The 23,773-nt window shown below is 39.1% G+C and overlaps 1 protein-coding gene across 1 annotated transcript; it reads right to left on the reverse strand.

The window, feature by feature from the left end:
• Window positions 1-463: 463 nt before the first annotated feature.
• ZNF330 (zinc finger protein 330) lies at window positions 464-23,085 on the reverse strand. Its single transcript, XM_042468808.1, has 10 exons — window positions 22,990-23,085; window positions 13,144-13,273; window positions 11,887-11,906; window positions 11,714-11,784; window positions 9,759-9,838; window positions 8,417-8,543; window positions 7,265-7,369; window positions 4,044-4,090; window positions 2,802-2,919; window positions 464-1,719 (listed from the first exon to the last, which is right to left on the reverse strand). The coding sequence occupies exons 2-10, from the start codon at window positions 13,261-13,263 to the stop codon at window positions 1,439-1,441; spliced, it is 969 nt and encodes a 322-aa protein (XP_042324742.1). The 5' UTR covers window positions 13,264-13,273; window positions 22,990-23,085; the 3' UTR covers window positions 464-1,438.
• Between the last annotated feature and the right edge of the window lie 688 nt (window positions 23,086-23,773).

Genomic DNA, 23,773 nt, shown 5'->3' on the forward strand with positions numbered 1-23,773 from the left:
AACAAAAGAGCTACTGCCCCAACTTATTTAGATGGCCATTTTTCAACAGTGGAAGACAGGTTTTACAGTAAGGACTTCTCATGGGTCTGTTTAGACTGGTGGAAAACAATGATGGAGTATGAAATTACAGTGGGCCTTTGGTTTCCACTGGGGTTTGGTTCCAGGACTCCCAGTGGATAGCAAAATCTGTGGATGCTCAAGTCCTATTAAATATAATGACATAGTAAAATGGTGTTCCTTACACAGAATAATAATAACAATAATAAATAAATAACCTATAAACCATAGAATGCAACAGGAGGCAGCCACAGCAGTAAAAGTGGAATAGCAGCACTATAAGAGGGCAGTGCAGTAATCTACACAGTCTCATTCATCTCAGGAAGGCTTTTTGTCATCTTGTTCATGGACCAAACATTCAGTGATGCCACCCTGTCCTACAACCACAGAACACATGACTACACAGTGAAAGAGTGTGATGGACTTTATTTGGTGAAGGAGAATGCAGTGATATTTTTATGGCGATTAATGTAAGATAAAAATTTATTTACATCACATTGCAAGTTACAATTAAGGTACGGTGCTTCAAAATGGCATGAACTGATAGTGCTCCAGGAGAGCAACACAAGAGAAAAAATTGATCAGCTTTACTTACACAAAATGTCAAAGTAACTTTAATTTTGAGAACAATGGCCTGTAGCATACATTTTCCAAGTGTTCAGGCAGGATCTATATTTATGGGGGGAAATACAGTTTTAACAGGAGTCAGCCTGTTATAGATATATATGTATATATGTGTATGTGCATGCATGCACACACACACATACAGTATATACAAATGAAACAGTAGCTGCTCATCACCACAAATACTTATAATTTATAACATCATAATAATAGAACCACTCCATCAAAATTACTTAAGAAGAATAATGTTGTTTTTGATGAAATTATAGAAACAAAAACGCCTTAGCCTTCTCACATTTATGAATTATGCTGTGAAGAGAACCAGGTCTTGGAAATGTTATTTTTGGACTACAACTTTCAGAATTCCTCAGCCATTGACAATGCAGGCTTGTGGATCCTGGGACTTGTAGTATAAAAAATAAATTTTTCCAACTCTGGGGAGAATTATTAAGATTTCTGTACTGATTTTCATTTTTCTCTCCAAGCCTACTAAAATATATTAGCCATAGAAATATTTTCTTGATCTCCTACAATTGCTTCATTCCCTTTGATTCCTAATAAGCTTTGCTATTTGAAAGCCTAATAGAGTTATTCCAGTGCCATACATACAATTCACTAAAACACAAACAGAGTTCTTCTCAAATGTTATCCCATCATAAGCACAGCTGGCAACCAGACACTGAGCATGTTTATCTAGAAGCTGTGCTATTACATTCCGGGGAGTTATTTCCTGTCCATGGTGCTTAAGAGCAAGACCTTAGTCATCCGGCTCCTCATAATGTGCATAGCCACTGGCATATGTCCTTCCCAAATTCAAGTTACTGAACACATCGGTCACTTCTGTTTCTGAATCCTTCCCTCCTTCCTCATTATCATCTTCTTCATCATCATCCTCGGCTTCACATTCATCATATTCCTCCTCATGATCACCTGTACCAACATCTTTGCTGGCTGAAATATTCTTCCAATAGGCGTCATAGCCAGAAGCTCCATCAGTCTCTTCACCTCCTGTCTGACGGCCAAACCTCAGAGAGCGTGCTAGAAAAAGAGAGAACATGCAAGAGTCCCCATTGTCACAGTTTTTCTTTTAGAATTACACATCAAGTAAGGCAGAGGTTAGAAAAGCCATATAAATCCACAAATAGCTTATTACATAACAATTTCTATGTAGTGAATTTTCTTGGATGTGTATAAATATTATAGAATATAATAAATATTATATCATGATCTGCAGCAGTAATATGAAGTTGTAAATGTAAATTTAAAGTAACAAATTAGTTTATTCATTCCATTAAGGAGATGCCAGAAAAATATTTCAGAATCTTTATTTTCTCTTTCATTCTCTCTTTTTTCAAAGGAACTTCCCTGAATTTGGACATAAATTACACAGTGTATTTCACAGTTCTTCTGAGAGGTAAGGCACAGACCTCAGAAAATCCTCATCAGGCCTGCAAGGTATCTTAAGCAAGCCCCTCTCTTCCTTCAAAGATCTGTTCTCCGGTGCAGGGTGATTCCTCTATTGGCCACTGGTCTTCCCAAATGGGAGGGTGAGAGGTGTGCAGGGCAATCCTGCTGTCATCTCCAATTACTGATGGAATCTCTTCCACAGCCTTATCAACCCTAGTCTCATCACTTCACACATTTACTAGGAATACGAAAAGATTGTACTAAGACAATCCAAGGTTGCTGAGAAGCATCAGCTGTTCAGATATTACAGTGAAACCCAAAGAATATGACATCACTGTGAACTGCATCAATCCTTTCCAAATATTTGCAAAACAAAAATGGCTTGAGTCTGGATCAAATCAAAATCTGTCCTGTCACTTTCAGTATTTCATACAATTAGGAAACAAGGAAAGGGACAGGGAAGAGTAGAGGTGGACACAGTAATTGAATTCATAAATTCTTAATTCCCTGAATTTATTAAAAAGTGATGAAAAAAATGTTGGGAAAACCCTGTTTTAAGATGAGAAGGACATTCCCAGGCTGCGAACTGGCCTGATCACTGTGTCATAAACTCTGGTTTCTTAAACAGATGCCCATGCCAAGGTCTCTAGTACAGAAAAACCAAAAACCTCCTACTGCAGGGGTTACAGTGAGTGGTCCGATGGCAAACTTACTTGACATGCTCAAGTCCTTGGTCTGCTGTGTTTCATGCCCACACTTTGGGCAAGGAGGCTCCTTTCCCTTTTCCTGTTTGAAAACCTTGCTCCGTGTGTGGTCATCACAGAAACAAGCCTTCAACATAAAACAAGGAGAAAGGAATGAAAAATTATTTCATCAGATGAGACAGAAAGAAAAAGAAAGCATTGCTTCCATCAGCAGCCTCCTCTCTCTGTAGGATCCATCAGTATGCTCTCTACCTTTCTGCTGTGGCTTTCCTCCACCTCTAGAAGCATTCTCCTTCCCATCAGGTTTTCCCTTGGCTGTTCTGCCCCAGTGACTGCTTCCAAGGCCTCTTCAAGGTTCCCACTCGTCTCTGCCCCAGGCTTTCATGGGCAACCAACCTGCTTACATGTTACCTACATATGATATCACCCGATGGCACCCCATCTTAGAGGAAAGGGCGAGATATAAAAGCAGGAATAGAAAAGAAGACAATCCAGATGCCCCACTAGGTCTTCCTTTGCTGATGAAATGTATTAAAACACAACTCAGCAGCTTTCAGAGCTACCACAGTAACGTAATATGCCATTCAATGAGGTGCATGACACCAACTCTGATAGGACATAAGGTCCATGGAGCAAGAAGACATTTTCTAACTAGATCCATGTGTCTTTAGATGGTCAATACTATTTCGGACAATATTTTATCTGACTAACTGTGGGTATGCAATAATCCCACTGATTAGGATCTAGGTAATTCTAGCCTGAAATGTTAGTTTTTTGGATTACACATTCCAAAATCCCCCTCAATTTAGGGATTCTGGAAGCTCCAATCCTTAGAAGTAATTTTTTAAGCTCTGATTTAGCAGCAATAGTGCAATGAACTATTAACTTGACAATACAGACAGATACAGATTGGTGCCATAGATATCAAGGGAAAGATAACAGCATTTAGCATCTTGAAATAAAGAAAAACAGCAGAAAGAAAAAAGCAGCAGCAGGACTCTGGCCACAACAATGAGTAAGGCAGGTAATTTTAGCAGTTACAGCTTTGAAAGACCAGAGTGAAGGAATGTAAATGTCTAGGAACACAGCATGGCAGCTATGTTAATGAAAGCATGATAGGAAGAGGATACAACAACCAGAAGATACAATTTTAATGTATTGTGGGAAAGGATATGACAAGAACTGTCAGCAACTTTAAAGTACAAGAATGGTGCATTTGATACATCTCCTTTAAAATGTTTTTGGTTTTACCTTACAGCGGAGGCATGAATGCTGCCCAAGTCGATTACAGGAAACACCTATTAGGTGAGATAAAAAGCATGGTTGAATAATGAGGTTTTTGTGGCTTTACTCTTCTGCCTTCTAACCAAGGTCAGCTATTCAGTTCAGTGAATAGCTTGAGGCTTTATGTGCTTGGGCCTCTTTTGAGTGCAAGGAAAATGAACACTTAGCCTCAGCCTACAAAAGGGAGCAGACATTTTTAATGATGTTCCCACAGAGTGTGAGGACTAGACCAAAATGGGGGTGGAAATATACAGGAGAGATTTTTTTTGTGGGGTTTTTTGGGCTATGTGGCCATGTTCTAGGGGAAAAAATTCCTGACGTTTCGCCAGCATCTGTGACTGGCATCTTCAGATAATACTTTGTCTGGAAAAAGTTGGGTGTATATATATACTGTGTGAGCCTGGGACTCCAACATCACCCAGGACAAAAAAGAAGCACAATCAAAACACTGGTAGACCGAGCAAAACGCATCTAGGAACCCCACTTCTTGGAAGATTAACTGAAACACTTGGACCGGGCTCTACAGGCTAATGGTTATTCCAGGTCAGACATCAGAAGGGCTGCCAGGCCCAGGAAAACCCAGAGAATTGAAGACAAGCAGCCACCCAAAGGGAAGGTATTTTTTACCATACATGAAAGGAGTCACAGACAGACTAGGCAAAGTGGTAAGGAAGCATAATCTGCAAATGGTTTACAAACCGACAAAGAAATCCAGCAAATACTTCGCTCAGCCAAGGACCAGAGAGACCCTCTCACAGCCACAGGAGTTTACCGCATACCATGCAGCTGCGGACAAGTCTACATAGGGACCACCAAATGCAGTGTGCAAACAAGAATCAAGGAACATGAGAGACACTACAGACTGGGTCAGCCAGAAAAATCAGCAGTAGCAGAAGATGTCACAAACCATCCTGGGCATAAAATACTGTTTGAAAACACTGAAATCCTGGACCATGCCAACAACTACCATGTCAGGATGCACAGAGAAGCCATTGAAATCTACAAACATATGGATAATTTCAACTGGAAAGAAGAAACCCTTAAAATGAACAAAATTTGGCTACCAATCCTGAGGAATAGCAAAATAAGGACTCAGCAAATGCAAATGGGAAACCATTCATAGTCAGGGGCTTTCCCAGCACTAATTAGCAGACATTAATCCTCTTTTGCATTAGCCTCCCAGCATGAGGCCAGCCATCAGCACAGAACAATACACATGCAAATCACTCTTGCATTACCAGGCTCACACAGTATATATACACCCAACTTTTTCCAGGCAAAGCATTCTCTGAAGATGCCAGCCACAGATGCTGGCGAAATGTCAGGAAAAAAATTCTAGAACATGGCCTCATAGCCTGAAAACCCCACAAAAAACCATGGATGCTGGCCATGAAAGCCTTCAACTTCACATAGAGGAAAGACACTGAAAGCATACTGACAATAAGCCAGGTACTAGAGCAAGGTGTTCCTGCACATGCTGCTGATTGCAAGTCTAGCAGTTCAGAAGGGAGCAACTTGTAGCTTTCCAGTTGTTGTTGTTGTTGTTGTTGTACTGCAACTCTCCACATCCTTCAGCCCATGGCTGTGCTGGCTAGGGCTTATGGTAGTTACAGCCCATCAACATGTTTCCCACTGCTGAATAGTCTACATACACTCAAAAATCAGATATTTAAAAGTTCGGGGATATAGCCTAGCTATACATTCAGACACTGTTCAGCACCCCAATGACATCACAAACAGAGCTAAGTAACATTTTTGACAACTCCCATAATCCCCCAGTCAGTATGCTCACTGTTTAGTTCTGTAAAGAAATGGAGGGGCATAAAGTATATACTCTACTTTACCATGCTGGACAACACTGCCAAGACCTACTGAGACCAAGGCCAGAGAAAGTGGTATATATTGGGCAAGCAACAGTGAGACTTTCTGAGTTTGATTTTATGGGCCAATGTATTACTACTATGATTTATTTAAATATGACTCAAGGCATTTACAAAGTTAGATACAGATACAGTAAATGTCTGTCTGTGCATCATACAGAGGTGAAAATATAATTAAAGTATCAATAGAATTAAAAGCAAGCCCATTTTAAAAAAGAGTCGATATAGCACCTTATTAAAGGGGCTTTCCCCATGAACAATCATTTCTCAAAGGCCTTCCAAACCAAAAAAAGTTTTCACACCTCCCTATGAAAAGGTAGCAAGGAGGGTCCCAGCCTAGTATATCTAGGAAGCGTGTTACAGAGCCTGGGAGGAACCATCAAGATGTATCTGTGAGGGGCAGGGCAAAGAGAAGAGAGTCCTGAGAAGATGCCAAAATACAGGGATGTTCATATGTGGAAATAATGTCATCTAGTCATTATGAGGTCACTCTACTGAACTAATTGGTTAGGGTGGAAAAATAAAATGCACAGATTTAGGATGGGGGACACCTGGCTGAACAAGACTACATGTGAAAGGGATCTAGGAGTCCAAGTAAACCACAAGCTGAACATGAGTCAACAGTGTGATGCGGCAGCTAAAAAGGCCAATGCAATTTTAGGCTGCATCAATAAAAGTATAGTGTCTAGATCAAGAGGAGTAATATTGCCACTCTATTCTGCTTTGGTCAGGCCCCACCTGGAATATTGTGTCCAGTTCTGGGAACCACAATTCACAAAGGACAATGAGAAACTGGAGCGTGTCCAAAGGAGGGCGACTAAAATGGTGAAGGGTCTGGAAACCATATCCTATGAAGAACGACTTAGGAAACTGAGGATGTTTAGTCTGGAGAAATGAAAGTTAGGAGGTAATATGATAGCCCTGTTTAAACATCTGAAGGGATGTCATATTGAGGAGGGAGCACAATTATTTTCTGCTGCTCCAGAGAATAGGACCCAGAACAATGGATGCAAGCTACAGGAAAAGAGATTCCACTTCAACATTAGGAGGCACTTCCTGACAATAAGGGCTGTTTGACAGTGGAACACACTCCCTCAGAGTGTGGTGGAGTTTCCCTCCTTGGAGGTCTTTAAGCAGAGGCTGGATGGCCATTTGTCAGGGATGCTTTGATTGAGATTTCCTGCATGGCAGGGGTTTGGACTGAATGGCCCTTGTGGTCTCTTCCAACTCTACGATTCTATGATATATTTCAGAAACAGTTAAAGTGGGTTAACCTTTCCAAAGAGAGGCTTTAGGGAATCAGCTTACATTTAAAGGTCTCGGCTTCCAGAACCTGGCAGCTGGCCTGATGTTCAAACTGATCGTCTTCACAAAGGAAATTGTGGCAAAAAGAGCAGCTGAATATTCTCCCTCCTGGAAAATTGAGAGAGAGAGAACAAGAACCTATCAAAACCAATCTGCACGTCACCTACCACCTGCAAGTGATCACTTCTATAAAACCTGAGAAAGAAATCTGACTTTGCTCATAATATACATGTAACTAAGACTCAGTGTGTTGAAGTTTATTTAAAAGTATAAGATTGCAACTTTCCTTCTTTTTTAAAAAAAAATGCTGTCTTTCAATCTAAATATAACCAGTGGAGCTTATTCAAATACCATGCAATAAGTGGGCAATTTAAAACCTGCTTCAACTGAAGAATAGACTTCTATTGTCATACACAGAAAATATGACAACAGGACAGTCAAATTCATTGGAATAAATTTGATAAATTGCTTCATGTGCTAATCCATTAAAAGCAGCTTGTATACATACTCTATCGAAGATTTTGCTACAGTGGGGAACACAATTCCCTTGAATGTGAGACTATAGACTCTTGTGCATCAATTAAGCAGCACATTTTTGTGACTGGGAATGTTTAGATTATTGTTGTGTGCATTCAAGTCATTTTAGACATATGGCAAATCAAAGGCCATGGGCTTTCCTTGACAAATTTCTTTAGAGGGAATTTGTTATTGCCATCCTCTGAGGATGAGACAGTGTGCCTTGCCCAAGGTCACCCAGTGGGTTTTTATGCTTGAATGGAGATTTGAACCCTGATCCCCACAGTCATAGTCCAACACCCAAACCACATATTAGGGATGTGTAAAATCCAACTTTCAACTCCCATCAGCCCCAGATAGTAGGGACAATATGATATCTTGGGTCTTACAGTCCAACAGCACACATAATCCAATGTCAATATATGGACTGACCTGTGGAGAAAATGTTTGTGCCTGTCTCATGGTTGGGAATTACCCACCTTTTCTTCTACTGCTAGAATTCTCTGTCTGTTTTTCAGTATATAAAAAAAAGAGACTGAGAAAATGCACAACTAGATATTGCAAGTAATGCAACTGACAATTAACGAAAATGCAATTACAACTGAGCAGAAAACTCTTCTAACCAGAGAATAAACTCACCATGGTCCCAGACCCCTCTCTCACACTCAATGCATTCTGCATCAGCAAGAGGACAGATACAAGCATGAGTACTGAGGCATTTCCTGCCATGGCAAACCCAAGCTTCACAGAAATCACATATTGCCCCCTGGGGAAAAATAATGGACAGGTTACTGTGGATCTTTGTTGTCTTCTATGTAAACATTCCTCTTAGTAGGAGACCAAGCACAGCATGAAAAACTGATCCTTTTTGTATTTCAGTTCTAGAGTTCTAGAAACTGTAATCCAAAGAAGCCACTTTTTCATTATTGAGCATTACTGATGAGCATCATCACTGAGCACTAGCTCAAAACATCTGGAAATCACTAGATACTAGTTAATACATGTTTCTCAAATGTTTTTAGACTGAGCTGCCAGGGACGTATACCATTATGTATGTGATGGCAAACTTTACTATGTCTGGGGTTAATTTTCTGCCTAAAGAATTCTCCAAGGTGTGCATGAGCTACAAAAAAATAGCGGGGAGGAGAAAACTTGAAGTGGTTTGAAACCCACTCTAGTTTCAAAAAAAACCCAGGATTTTTTTTATGCTGAACGGTGGAGATGAGCCTTATGGCAAAGCAATTCATCTTTAAAAATAAAGCAAAGCAGAAAAGCATGGACTGGCAGAGTCTGAAAGGTTTCCAGTCCTGGGTGCCACATCTTCCCCACCATACCCATGGTATCAGACTCAAATGAATCCAGGCTCATGGAAATAATATGCTGCCTCTCTTAAAATCTATGAATCTGAAGTCTCAGTCATTACAATCTGGGCTATACTAAGCTATGGCTCTGCTTCAACTAATTTCAACAGACCTTCAGCATGTAAAATAATCTGTACAAACATTATGGTTTCTGCATTTTGCTCCAGGACCAATATCTATAATACAGAGAAACAACAAGGTAAGAACCATGGAAACAGTCAAACAAGTAATCTCTGCAACAGGTAGTTAATCTATCATGTATCCAAAAACAGAAGTCCAGATGTTTTGATGAAGTTGTTGTTGCCATGTGCCTTCATGTCAATTCTGACTTACAGTGACCCTAAAATGAACTTAACATATGGTTTTTTCGCAAGATTTCTTCAAATGCAGTTTGCCTTTGCCCTCTTCTGAGGCTGAGAGAATGTGGCTTCCCCAAGAGCACCAGAGGGTTTCTATGGCCAAGCAGGGATTCAAATCCTGGTCTCTAAAGTTGTCGTCCAATGCTCAAACTATTACATCAAGGGTAAGGTATTATGGGAGTTGTAGCCAAGATATCAAGAAGGCCAAAACTTCCCAAAGATTTCCTGTTCTAGAAGTTATTTTTATTTTTAGATACATACCACCATGGCAAGTCCAGTGCTGTACACACCAGCATGTTTTATGACACAGTCTGATGATTTCATCATACACTTTGTTTTACCTAATACAGAGGAAAAATGTATTTAAAACATAAGAATTATGGTGTCATCTAATCAAGAAATATCTGTATGCATTTTTAACTGACTAAATCAATGTATATCTGATTATAGCAATTTTGAAGAAGAAAAATATTTTGTTTTAGATGGCATACATGTTTGTTGCAGTAGACATTTTTAAAAGTGTTGATGTTAAAAAGCCAATTAGCAAGTTGCCTTATTAGGTAGGTATCTTAATATTTAATTGAACTGATTAAAGTAACTAACAGTTGCAGCTCTCACAAGAAAACAAGGTAAGAGTACTGCCATACTAGTACATGAAGGAGATTTCAGGGGCAGAAATGGGATCTGGATCCTGACAGCCTCTTACCAACTTATACATCTTTACACTCTTGATGATAATGCCTGCTGAAAGAAGCCTTCTTGGGCCACTATAAAGGCTAGAGAACTTCTTCCCAGACTTCCACTTCTTCAGCTACAGCATTTCTTTCTTCACTTTTTCTATGTTCTTAGATATAAGAGAATAGTTTCCAGTACTCTTTCATAGCTGACTATATGTCCTAAACCCTTGTCCCTGTGCTCCACAATTGTCTTCACTGTGACAGGGAGCAAGAATCAGGTTATGACAGCACCAGTTGTTTCACAAAAGGGCTGCTCTCTTTGCACAATGAAATAAAGGCATGATTGCTAAGGAAAAGAATGGCAACTACCCCTGGGAAGCAAATGTGCATAGTGGAGCCTGGTTTATAAATCTGTGCTAAAGGAAGAGTGACCCCTTTTCAGTTGAATGGGATGTTAGCTACACAGAAAAAAGTACACAATGTCCCAGCCAGATCATCATCTGCTGCCACTGCTTCTTTCTTTTTTTCCCCCCTTTCTTTTTTTAAAGAAAAGCAAAAACTGATTTCAGAGTTGGGAAGTAGGGGGCTTGGCAACAAGTTGATATACCCCTTCCTTCTCCAATCCAAATATCCCCACTCGGGTAAACGTGATTACTTCCATGCTATTTCGTCACTCTAAATTCCCAGCTACAACAGCTTTGCTTTTAATAATAGTAACAATGCAATATTATTTTATGTGTTACTTTACATCTCACCCTTTCCCAATAATGGAACTTTTAGGGGTACACAACTTATTTAAAAAGTACTGATTAAAAACTATACAAAACATACATTTAAAAGTATGCATATAAGTTATGTTTTAAAAAATAATACATGTTAAAACTTTTTAAATTCATTTTTAAAAAACCATATAAAACCATATAAAACAGGACATCATACCCATGAAAGCTAATCACAGTCAGTTTCTAAAAGCCTGATAGAATCAGCAAGGAGAGAACCATCCTAACCTTTGTAGGGAAGGAGGCTCAGACTCTGGGAGCAGCCCTCTCCCTTGTTCCAAAAACTAAAACAAAACTTAAAAGGTAGTGGGATAGAAAGAAGGGTATTTCATGAAGATTTTAGAGCATTAATGGGTTCATATAAAGAGGTATGATTCTTCAGGTCACCTGAATTCAAGCTGCAGTACCTTTTGTAAGATGTGAATACAGTATGTCCAAATTCAGGGGTAGGGAACATTTGGTTCTCATAATCATTTTGAACTATAAATTCTATACTCTTTCATCACTAGGCAAGACTACCTGAGCTCAAGAGAACCCCATACAACTCAAATGCTATCTCTTCATGACTAGGAGGGCAACAGGTTCCCTTGTCCTATCTCACCCCAAGCAAGTCATCTCAAAAGGAGTATCAAATGGAATATCAAGTCATCTCAAAAGAAAACCACAGGATAAATTATGAAGTTAATTCTAGGCAGAGACCTACAGTAGTAACAAATACATGAGAATGAACAGAAATGCATCTTAAGCTGGGTGTACTTACCACATTGCGCACAGAGGGGCAATTTTTGAACAGAACTACAAAAATAGCAAAATGCTCTATTCTTCTGTCGTCTGTCAGAAGAAAAAAGGATGAAACAAATGACTGAACAAAGTATGTTTTAACAATGTCAAAACAGTTTCATTTAAGGGGGAAAAAAGGAAATGTGTACCTACCTTTGGCATTTGTCACATTCCTATAAGAGAAAGAATAATTAGGTTTTTGGAATTTCTATTTAGAGTTGACAAATCCGTGAATTAAAGTAGCATTTTGCAACATTATATAATCCAAAATAAAATTACACTTTCTTTCTAACAATAAAACAAAGCCAGATTAACCATTGTCTGAAATCTTTTATACCACTCAGAACTGTGATAGGATTTTGAGCTATCTTTTCTGTAGTCTGAGTAGAATATGCATTTCACATACTGTACTGATATTTCAGTTCCATTAATACATAGATGGGAATCATGCAGCTTTCCAAATGCTGTTTGACTACAACTCTCAACATTCCTGACTGACTATCCTGCCTCTGGTTGCTGGGAGCTTCACTTCAGCAACATTTGGAAGGTTGCAGAATTCTCATCTGTCTTAGCACAATTCAATGGCCCCTTGTCTTTCTCTTTCTCTACCTCCCCATACACATAAGAAAGAAGCCCAAGGCAGGTTTGCTATGTATTAAGACCCCAGCTTCACTTCTGATGTCACTTAAATCAGTAGTGGGGACTCTAGATAGTGTTGCATCCCATAGATATCGTAAAACTTCGATACCTGAAGGAGTGCCCCTCTTTATATATGCCTTCCCAAGAGGGGAGGTCTACTCCTCTGGGTCACAGCAGTAGAGGAACTGCATTGCTGGAGGACATGGGAGAGGAACTTCTCTGCAGTGGCACCCCAACTTTGAAAAGCCCACCCCTTGGAAGCCATAATGGTGCCAACACTGGTATGATTTTGACACCAAATTAAAATGTTTTATTAAAGCTTTCAATCTTCTCATGCACTATAGTTCTACTATTTTAAACTGATTTAACAGGTTTTCTATTGTCCAGTTTTTAACTGCTGATCTATTTAATATATTTCTAATCCCTTAAAATTGGTGTTATTATTTATGGTTTTAGATTTATTTCATTGTAAGCCATTTTGAAATCTTTGGATATAGTGCAGGATATAAATATTTACACAAATAAATAAATAAAAATTGTTGTTTTGTATTATATTTTCTCAGAAGGATTCATAACACCAAATATGCTTTGACAGATCTCTCAGCTATGGACTCAGGAGCTAGATTGTTTGTGTTAGTCTTTTTTAAAAGCACTAAACTTGAAAATATGCCCTCTCTGTCCTATCCTTGGCACTGGAAAAGGAAAGGAAGAATTTTTCAACCAGGACTTGTGTTTCAATTGTATCAGACATTATCACGCCTCCTAATTTACCATTGAAGCATTGCAGGGATGTTTAGCCAGATCAATATTGCCCTTTGAAGCTCTAATCTGTTTCTCACGTTCTTTACGATTCTCAGCCTTCTTGCGAGCACCTGTCTTCTTTTTAGGCATCTTTCTGTTTCTGGGAGACAGAATATTATTTATAGGGGAAAAATACAGCATTAATGGCCACTAAAAGTATCTAGTTCCATTTTAAAAACCACAATATATGCCTTTCCAAACCTTTATTAATGAGACCATAATTGGCTCTGAGAGGAAACCCCGGACCTTTGGGACTGTTGGACTACAATACCCATCATTGCCATTCAGCATTGGCAATGTTTAACAATGAAAGGATTTGCACAGAAACAACATCCAAGGAAACAATAGAGAATTCTGGCCAAAGATAACTCAATATCCTGCAGGAAAAAGGGAAAGGCTAAAATGGAAGCTAATGAAACAGGAGGCATGAAAGGAACCTGTTCAAGCTCATTAGTATGAAGGAATTTAATGATGGTATTCTCCTATTATAGACAGATCATTAGATTTACAGTCATACTGAAAAAGGAGTAAAAATTCAGGCTATACCAATATTGAAAACCAAAGACTAAAAATAAGTTCCTAGAGGTAGACATGTAGGAGATACAAAGTGCACATACACATGCAACATCAAAGCATATATACACCGGTATTTCTCAAAAATTGTGTACAAGATTTGTTTTCTCACTGCCCAAGTGTCAGCAAGTTGCAGAAATCTACATGTTTGCTGTGGTATGCAAAGATCAATAGACTTAAGATACTCATCTGAGGTTATCATTAGAAGAACTGACTCTCTCACTACCAGGTACACCAAAACAGTTGAATAAAGCAACAGCTCTTCTTCTTGATAATTTGTTGCTCAAAACTGAAATACTCTCTCCCCCATAAAATATCGAAGCAGTGATCACAATAATAGTTCCAGTACTAACAGTTTAAAAAATATAATACAATTATAAAATGATCATTCTTGCTGATCAAAAATAAACTCGGGCTTTCACTGAGCTACCTCACAATTCACAGAAAGCCTGTGTAAAGAGACAGGACTGAAGGAAAGCTAAAATTTAAGACAACAGAAATAAGTGCTACAACATTAGATATGCATTGCTGTGATTTCTGAAATAAAGCTCAGAGCCTTGAAGAACCATCAAAAGTGTTCCTTTTCAAGGACAACATATATTGAAGTTATAGGGTCCTAGTCCAATCCTCTAGGTTGTCCAGACTGTCACACTCCCTTTCTCAAAACACCATTGCTGAGTATTTCTCCACCTTTTGCAGTGCCCCCGCCACCCCTATTTTAAAAGGTTGAAATGCTTCTCTTAAGGCTTGTTTAATTGGCAACTGCATTGTTAGGTTATATTGTTAGGTTTATTGTTAGATTAGGTTATAGCTGATTCTTTTTGTGAGCCACCTTGAGTCTTGCTCCAAAGGAAAGGTGGCATATAAGTGGAATCAATCAATCAATCAATTATTCTGTTATTGGCTGGGGGTTGTCTTTTTTATCTAACACTGAACTCCTTAATCAAAACAACAATGTAGATGTCTATATAAAGTGAGCCCTTTGTATCTGCCGGGTTTTGGTTCCAGAACCTCCTATCCATGGATGCTCAACTCCCATTAAATACATCGAAAGACTAAAATGGTGTTGCCTATATAAAATGACAAAATCAAGGTTTGCTTTCTGGAATTTATTTTTTAAAAATATTTTCAAGCTGTGGATAGTGGAATCCATGGATATGGAGTGCCAATTGCACTTATAGACTCTAGAAACCTGTTATTTCTACAGAATCATTAAAAGCACAAATGATAACATATAAGCATTCATTTATTGTATTTGAATGGTATTTGGAAGACCAGAAGGATCCAAACCAATTATGAAGTCTCCAGTTTTGCAAATCACCAGTCTTAAGAAAGGAGCTGTTGTACCAGGGGAACACTACTGACACTTGCTTCCCACCCATTGGTGAGCACAGTGCTCAGACAATACCTATGGCATGCAACCGGCCACCACATACTCAAGGTTGTTTCTCCCCACTGGAAGTCATTCAGTCATTCACTCCATGCTATGCTATGCTATGCTATGCTATAATATAATATAGATAGATATTGTTAGCTGCTTTCAAGCTAACAATCTCAACTCATGGCGACCCTGTGAATAAGATGTCTCAAAGTCCCCCTGTTCTCTACCTGTAGGTTCAGGCCCATGGTTTCCCTGATTGAGTCTATCCATCTTGCATGTGACCTTCCTCTCTTTCTACTACTCTCCACTTTCCCCAGCATCGTTGTTTTTTCTAATGAGTCATACCTTTGCATGATGTGGCCAAAGTAAGACAGCCTCAATTTAGTTATTTTGGCTTCCAAGGAGAGTTCAGGCTTGATCTGTTCAAGGACATCCCCCCCTTCTTTGTCTTTTTGGTTGTACATGGGATCCTTGGTACTCTTCTCCAGCACCACATCTCATATGAATTAACTTTCTTCATATCTGCTTTCTTCACTGTCCAACTCTCAAAGCATGTACTTACATGGTAATAGGGGATACAAAGGCTTGAACAAGTCTAACTTCAGTGTTCAGCTGTATATCTTTATACTTTAGGATTTTCTCTAGTTCTTTCATAGATGCTCTTCCCATTACTACTCTTCTTCTGATTTCTTGATTGCAGCCACCATTCTGATCAATGTTTGATCCAAGGTATGGGAAATCTTTAACTATTCTGATATCCTCATTATCTGGATTGAATTTATGTAAATCCTGTGGTCATTATTTTTGTTTTCTTTAACGTTAACTTTAGGCCTGCCTTTTCACTTATTATTTATTATTATGCTTTATTTATAAAGCACTGTAGATTTGCACAGTGCTGTACATACAAACTACAAAATACAGTGGTACCTCGGGATACGAAATACCCAGGTTACAAAATTTCCGGGATACGAAAAAATCCCATTGGAAATCATTGTTCCGGGTTACGAATGTATTTTCGGGTTACGAAAAAATTTTTTGGTGCTTTTCGGCGCTTTTTCGCACGAAACGCGGCTTTTCCCCATTAGCGCCTATGGCAATTCGGCTTACGAAGGCTTTTCGGGTTACGAAAGCGGCCGCGGAACGAATTAATTTCGTAACCCGAGGGAGCAGTGTAGATATGAGTAAACTTGCCCATGACATACAATCTTCTTGACTTTCTTTAGTGATTTTTCCATGTCTAGTTTTCTGCTAGTAATATGGTGTCATCTCCATATCTTAGGTTGTTGATATACTGCATACAAGTTGAACAGATAGGATGAAAGGATACAGCCTTGTCTAACCCCTTTGCCAATTCGGAGCCATTCAGTTTTTCCGTATTCTGTTCTTACAGTAGCCTCTTGTCCTAAGTATAGATTCCTCATCAGGACTATCAGATGTAGTGGCATTCCTATTTCTTTAAGAGCATTCCATAGCTTTTTGTGATCTGTACAATCAAAGGACTTGCTATAGACTATCAAGCACACGCTAATTTTTCTGGATTTCTTTGGCTCACTCCATTATCCATTGTATGTTTGTGATATGGTCCCTAGTGCCTCTTCCTTTTTTGAACTCCGCTTGGACATCTGTTAGTACTCTCTCCATATATGACTGGAGTCTATACTGCATAATTTTGAGCATTCTTTTGAACATAATGATGATATTAAACCATGTACAAAGTAGGATGGGGTGGATTGGCTATATCCTATCAGTCTCATGTTGTCTGACTCTGAATTAAGAGTCATATAATCGTTTATAGTCAAAGGACAAAATTAATGTGCAAACAAGATTACAATTTATGCCATCTCTAAGTACAGTAAGTCCTCTGTATCAACGGATTTATTATCCACGGACTAAAGCATCCACAGCTTGAAAATATTTCAAAAATATATAAATTCCAAAAAGCAAAGCTTGATTTTGCCATTTTATATAAGGGACCCATTTTACTAGTCCATTGTATTTAATGAGACTTGAGCATCCACGGATTTTGGTATCCACGAGAGGTCATGGAACCAAACCCCAGCGCATACCAAGGACCCACCATAAGAGGAGACAAACTGGGCAGAAAAGCCCAACTGCATTTAAGAAAATTTTATTTTCATACACAACGATAAAAAGAAGCTGTAGTAGACAGTATTAATGTATTTTTAATTATAATGAAATAATTTTAGCATAGTTTTTAAAGAAAAAACTTTCTCAGTAAAGAATCATGTATACTCTGTTGAAGAAAGCCATAACTTTTTCTTATTACTAATACGGTATTTTTTTGGGGGGGAAATAACCCATATAAATTGGTTAGCTCGCTCCCTTGCTTCCCTCATTGTGTTAAAATTGCATTAAAAAGTAATATTTTATATTCAAAGTTGCATACTGAGACGCCTGCTGGCAACAATCATTATTCTGCTGAATGACATTTATGACACTGCATACCCAATATCACATTATAAAGCAAATTTTCTTCCTGTTTAATGTCAATTTAGCAATAAGAACTTCAATCTTTAGTATTTATACATATAATTCTAGGCATTTATTACATACCCCGAAGCAATGTCATGGCAATTTGTGAAAAAATTGGACACTTCAAAAATGTCAAGAGGATACAGACAGTAAGCAACACTACTGTCTAAAATTCTTTCTTTTGTTACACCTAAGAGACTGTACAAATGTTATCAAGTTGTTAATTATTTGATGATGGCTGCCAGAGTCCTTTATATTAAAAAAACAACAAACATAACCAGTATAGAAGCATGTATTGCAATGGGATTGAATACCAAATAAGCGTAGAGGGGAAAGACCAAAACGCAGTAATTGTATTAATTGGGCACCATTTGTCCACTTTTGCACAACTGATGCTTGATATCTTAGGGTGCAGTTCTGTTGTGACTGGAGATTCTCCTTTATTTTTGTAAAAAAATTAATTAATTAAATAATAAAGATACAGGTTGAATATTCCTTCCCTAAATGCTTGGTACCAGAAGTGTTCCATATTTCAGATTTTTTTTTCCTCGTTTTAAAATACCTGTATACATATATACCAATATAATGAGAAATAATGAGGCTGGAGACAGAGACTGAAGCAAGAAATGGCAGGGGTGTGAATTCCTGCCATTTCACAAATCTTCACATCTCTCTCCAGCCTCACAAATACAGTACAGATACATACTATGCCACCTGTTGTCGAAGGTCAAAATGTTTGGGATTATGGAGTATTTGAATTTCAGAATTCCGAAAAGGGGATATTCAACCTGTATTACATTTAACTCTGATGCTAAAAGACCTTATCTTTCATACAAGAATATTGCAATTACACTACTGTGACGAAGGCAGTCTCCCTGCCAATGCTCCGAGGCTATCTTTTTATCTCAGAATCATCCCTTGACTTCTTGGTTTTGACACTTGCCCTTTTTATTCCCTTATTACACTTCCTTTTAAACCAATTAGGGTTGGGGTCCCCAGTGTCCTTCTCTTATAGATATTCTGTCTTTGGTAGCATGTTATCTGTGTTGACATTCTTGTGAATTTATTCAGCCAGTACTCCTTTTTGAAACAAATGAACTTCAACTTCATTTGCAAGCATAGGTTAAGATTGTATCCTTTTCCAGAATGTTTCATAGAGTGTATGGTTATACAGTTACAAGTTAGTAGTGGTTACAAGTTATTTCTTATTCAGTTCCCTCACTGAACTTTCAAGTCTAAACTGTTTCTTGCTTCTCTTAATCTTTTCCTTTTAAGACTATTGATCTTATTCCCCTTCAACAGAGCTATCAATTCTGCTAAGGTACGCTGTCCTGAATTCCAGCTTTCACCTCTCAGAGTGGAACAGTCAGCCCTTGGTATCCATGGACTTGTCATCTGCGGATCCAAACATCCGTGGATGACAAAGCCCCCGCTGTGCCATGGCGGCGTGTACACATGGCTGTGTCATTATTAAGTTCCTTTGTTCCCAATGGCAGACTGTTCCTAAAGATGGTGCAGCTGTGTGCATGCATCGCAGTTGGTGACAATGTGGCTTGAGCACCTGTGGATTTTGGTGTCCGCGAGAGGGTCTGGAACGGATCCCTCACTGATACTGAGGGCCTACTGTACAGAAACTATATCCATAGTTTCACTTACCCACATCTGAAAAAAATATGACCAGAATGGCTCCCTCCTTCTTGGCCTATCTATGGTTTCACATTTCCATGGTAAGTCTGGGAAGGTATTCCTCATGGATATGGGGTGTAGTGTACTTAAGTTGCTATTAATAAGGTAGTTACCTATAAGATTTTAAATTGTTGTTGTTCTGTCCCTTCAAGTCATTTTCAACTTACTATGACACTAAGGTAAATCTATCATGTGATTTATTCAGAGGGGTTTGATTTTGCCTTCCTCTGAGGCTGAGAGAGTGTAACTTGCTTAAAGCCACCCAGTGAGTTTCTATGGCCAAGCGGGGAATTGAACCTGATCTCCAGAGTTGTAGTCCAATGCTCAACCCACTATACCATGCTGGCTCTCGGCATGATTTTAAATACATGATTTTAAGTAAATACATGTAAATACAAATGGCCCACAATACCACCAATTCATCTATTTTGATCTATGCTCCCTCCACCCTAAAGGTTTGCTTGGACAGGCTGGAGACCCCTTCATCATCCAGTTGTCAAGCAGAACAGAGAGCTAAATTATGTGTGTAGAGGTTAGATCACATTAGCATTCAAGTGTGGTGTGATGCCAGATTTAGACCTCTAAGAAAAAGTATTCAAGAAAGTTACCTTCCATGCATTGACAACAGGAATTAAACTAAAAACCATGTGAGCGTGGTGGAGTCTCCTTCTTTAGATGTCTTTAAGCAGAGGCTGGATGGCCATCTGTCAGGGATGCTTTGATTGTGAGTTCCTGCATGGAAGGGGGTTGCACTGGATGACCCTTGTGGTCTCTTCCAACTCTATGATTCTATGATTTTATGATCATGATATATCTGTCAAGCCATGTTATCTGCTTCTTCTGGGATTTGTTTCGAGGCGTGTGTGTGTGTGTGTGTGTGTGTGTGTGTTGAGCTAGTGGTTTATACCACAAGCTGTAAACCAAATATGATATGAAGTAGAACTTCTGCTGAGAACAGACTATCTGTTAATCCCGACATCTGTAATATGAAGGAGCCAGTCTCCCTCACAAGACATTCAAAAGGATGATTGGGAATATATATGAAAATCTCTGATGACTTGAGTAAAAACTACCATTAAGTTTTGCATTATACTTTCTGAGATAAACAAACTATTATTATTATTATTATTATTATTAACCTTTATTTATATAGATGGCCACATTCACCCAAAAAGAAGCCAAGCAAACTTCAGACAGCGTCCTTCAAATCTGGGCGTTTTTACAGAAGTGTTAGCACATCAGTCACACAGCAATACCCATGAAATGGCAAGGAACTATAAATGGTTTAGTCTGAACTGGCTTGCTCTATCCATAGCATTACCATTTAGCCAGATTTATACTGTTCTTAGTCAAAGGCAGCTGAAAAATATAGAATACCACTGGCATGCCCACTGGCATTGTGCCCTTTGCAAAGGCCTTTAGCTAAAACAGACAAACATGCCAAAACATGTGTGGCAAAATCAGCACCTCAGGCCTGGGGAATGGACAGTTAAAATATCTTTCAGTTTCCAACAGCTGAGTATTATATTATTATTATGTATTATTTATTTGTATCCCACTCTTTTCCCCAGAACTTGGACCCAGAGCACCTCGCAATATTAAAAGAACTGTACAATTAAAAACATGGAAAAGTTATACATTAAAATAGCATTAAATACAGAATTATTTTTTTCTTTTTCTGCATCTTAATTACTAAGGAACTAAGATCATACTTTTTTTGGCTGGTCTGCTTCCATCCATAACTGCATTCCATCTGTATTTTTGCAACAGTGGATCCCTAACTTGTAGTCTCTGACCACAACACCTGGATGATAATGATCTCATTCATTTACACTGATTTAATCTCAGAAATGTATTAAGAAATTAGAGATAATTATCTATAGTAATGTATTCTAACTGAAAGTCCCACAGTACACTTGCATTTGGTAAGCTAGCAATATGGGAGCCTACCAACACTGCATTTTGGAGGACTGCTTCTTAAGCTATTTGATGTGGAGGTAACAATTGTGTCGTCCCTTCATGTAACACATTTATGCTCATTAATTATAATTCTTTTATCCTTTCCTGGAAATTTGCTGCAGACCAGCAGTCTATCCTCATGGACTACCAATGGTCCATGGATTGTCACTTTGCATACAGATTGAGTCTCCCTTATGAGAAATGCAGAAGGGCTTTGGATTTAGGATTATAATTGTTATTATCATTGTGACATCAAAGGCTTTCGTGGCCAACATCATAGTTTTCTGAAGATGCCAGCCACAGATGCTGGCAAAAAGTCAGGAATAAACTCTTCCAGAACATGGCCACATAACCTGAAAAACCCACAAAAGGTTATTATAATTTTGGATTCTGGAATATTTGTACATACATAATGAGATATCTTGGGGAAGGCACCCAAGTCTAAACATAAAGTTCATTTATGATTTGTATACACCTTATAAACAGAGCCTGAAAGTAATTTTGTATATATGACTTTTGCCACTATCTCAGCCAACCATGTGGATCATTCTGGAGCATTTCGGATCGCATGGCAGAAATAATCCAGTTTGGCATCGCTTTAAGTGCCACGGCTCAATGCTAGGGAATGCTGGGATTTGTAGTTTGGTGAGACATTTTGCCTCCCCTGTCAGGGCAGACCTCTGTCAGAGAACTCTGTTACCACCACACAGTGTTGCAGATTAATTTAAATTAATTAATTAAAACCAGAATTTTATTTTATAAAGAGAAAGGAGACCTGGAGCCGGCTGGAAAGGAAAATATAGTTTATTGCTGCAGTGTTCCCAGTAGGAAATTCACCCAAATTACTGGGACCCCGATTCTAAAGTGAACCAATTTTTTATAGCACTTTGAATAAAGAAAACTACAATTCACATTTCACTGGTTACATGTGAATTAAACATGACAGTCATTGGATGTTCAAACCGTACGTCTCTATCCCTCGTGGGGGTTGCCCAAAATCAAATTGTTATCTATATATATATTTAGTTTCAATTTCTCCAAACTGTCTATGCAGGACTTCCTTTTATTGGGGTTATGCTCTTAAATTAGGAGCCGTTTCCAAATTGTTTACATTCCAAAATGGAGAATTTGGCGTGACCTAGAATAACAATCCTTTGCTCCCAATATGCTACGATTCTTCACTTCTGAGCATAGTAAAATTCTCAATTTTAAACCAATCTAACTTTAACCAATAGAATGGAGCTGTGGCAGTTAAAGCGGTGTCAAACTGGGTTATTGTTGAAGTGTGGATGAGTGTGTAGACAGGACATGTTGTTGTTGTGGTGGTGGTGGTGGTGCCTTGTCATCCTTTCAGGGAGACCAGACATGGCCCTCATTTCCAAGGCATCCTGATCCTTTTCTATTATGGCAGCATCCACACTGCATGGATAAAGCGGTTTGAAACCGGTTTAAGTGCCATGGCTCAAGGCTGTGAAATGCTGGGAAGTGTAGTTTGTTGTGGCACCAGAGCTTTGCACTTTATAGCAGAGCTTTGCTCTGGTGCCACAACAAACTACACTTCCCAGCATTCCACAGCCTTGAACCATGGCACTTAAACCGGTTTCAAACCGCTTTATCCATGCAGTGTAGATGCAGCCTCAAATTCCCATTATCCCCAGCCTCCTTCCCAGTCCATAGCCACTCCAGTGACAACTGGGGCTCCCTCATCCCAAAACCTTTCTCACCTGGGTCCTGACCACCGACCACAAGGATCCTGGGAAGAGAAAGGCAGCGTGGCTGCTCCTGCCCTTCTTCCCTTCCAGGAGCACACCAGCGCCCCACTGCGCATGCTCCCAGGCGCTGCGCAGGCGCAGTAATGGCAACGGACGGCTCTTCCTGCCTCCATTTTGCCCTCAGTTGGTGAAAGGTTCCAACTGTGCCCTTTAAAGAGCTTTTGGACTTCAGCTCCCAGAAGCCTCAGCCACGTCAGCCAATTGTCGGGGATTCTGGGAGCTGAAGTCTAAAAAAGACCCTTAAAGAACACAGATTAGGGACCACTGTGTAAAGAGGGAGAATTTGTGACAGTTTTTAATCCTTGTTTAAATACTGTTCCTCTTTAAATAAGTGTTCTTCCAGGAGGCTTCACAAAAAGAGCAGTTCATTTGGGGGGAATCAAGACCAGACTGTTCCTGAACACACTGCAGAAATAATCTGCTTTGACTGCTCTGGCTCAATGCTAAGGGAATTCTGGGAAATGTAGTTTTGTGAGACATTTGAGCCTTCACTTTCAGAATGTGCCACATGAACTACAGATCCCAGGATTCCCTAGCACTAAACCAGGGCAGTTTAAAGCGGTATCAAACTGGATTATTTATGCAGTGTCTTTTGGGACCAAGGATTGAAAGTCCTAAAGCATGTCCAGTATGTTTGTTTGTTTGTTTGTTTGTTTGTTGCCCTGGAGCAGGATGACCAATGTCCTCCTCTTTTTCAAGGATACCCATTTCAACCTTCTGTCCAGTAGGAATTCTA

Source organism: Sceloporus undulatus, chromosome 5 (assembly GCF_019175285.1).
Source record: "Sceloporus undulatus isolate JIND9_A2432 ecotype Alabama chromosome 5, SceUnd_v1.1, whole genome shotgun sequence".
NCBI classification, from domain to species: domain Eukaryota; kingdom Metazoa; phylum Chordata; class Lepidosauria; order Squamata; family Phrynosomatidae; genus Sceloporus; species Sceloporus undulatus.

Coding starts and splice junctions, on each gene's coding strand:
- ZNF330 (XM_042468808.1), bottom strand. CDS start 13,263: ATGCCTAAAAAGAAGACAGGTGCTCGCAAGAAGGCTGAGAATCGTAAA. Junction 11,907..13,143: donor ATCCCTGCAATGCTTCAATG/GTAAATTAGGAG, acceptor TTTCTCTTATAG/GAATGTGACAAATGCCAAAG. Junction 8,544..9,758: donor GCACTGGACTTGCCATGGTG/GTATGTATCTAA, acceptor ATTTTTCCCCAG/GGGGCAATATGTGATTTCTG.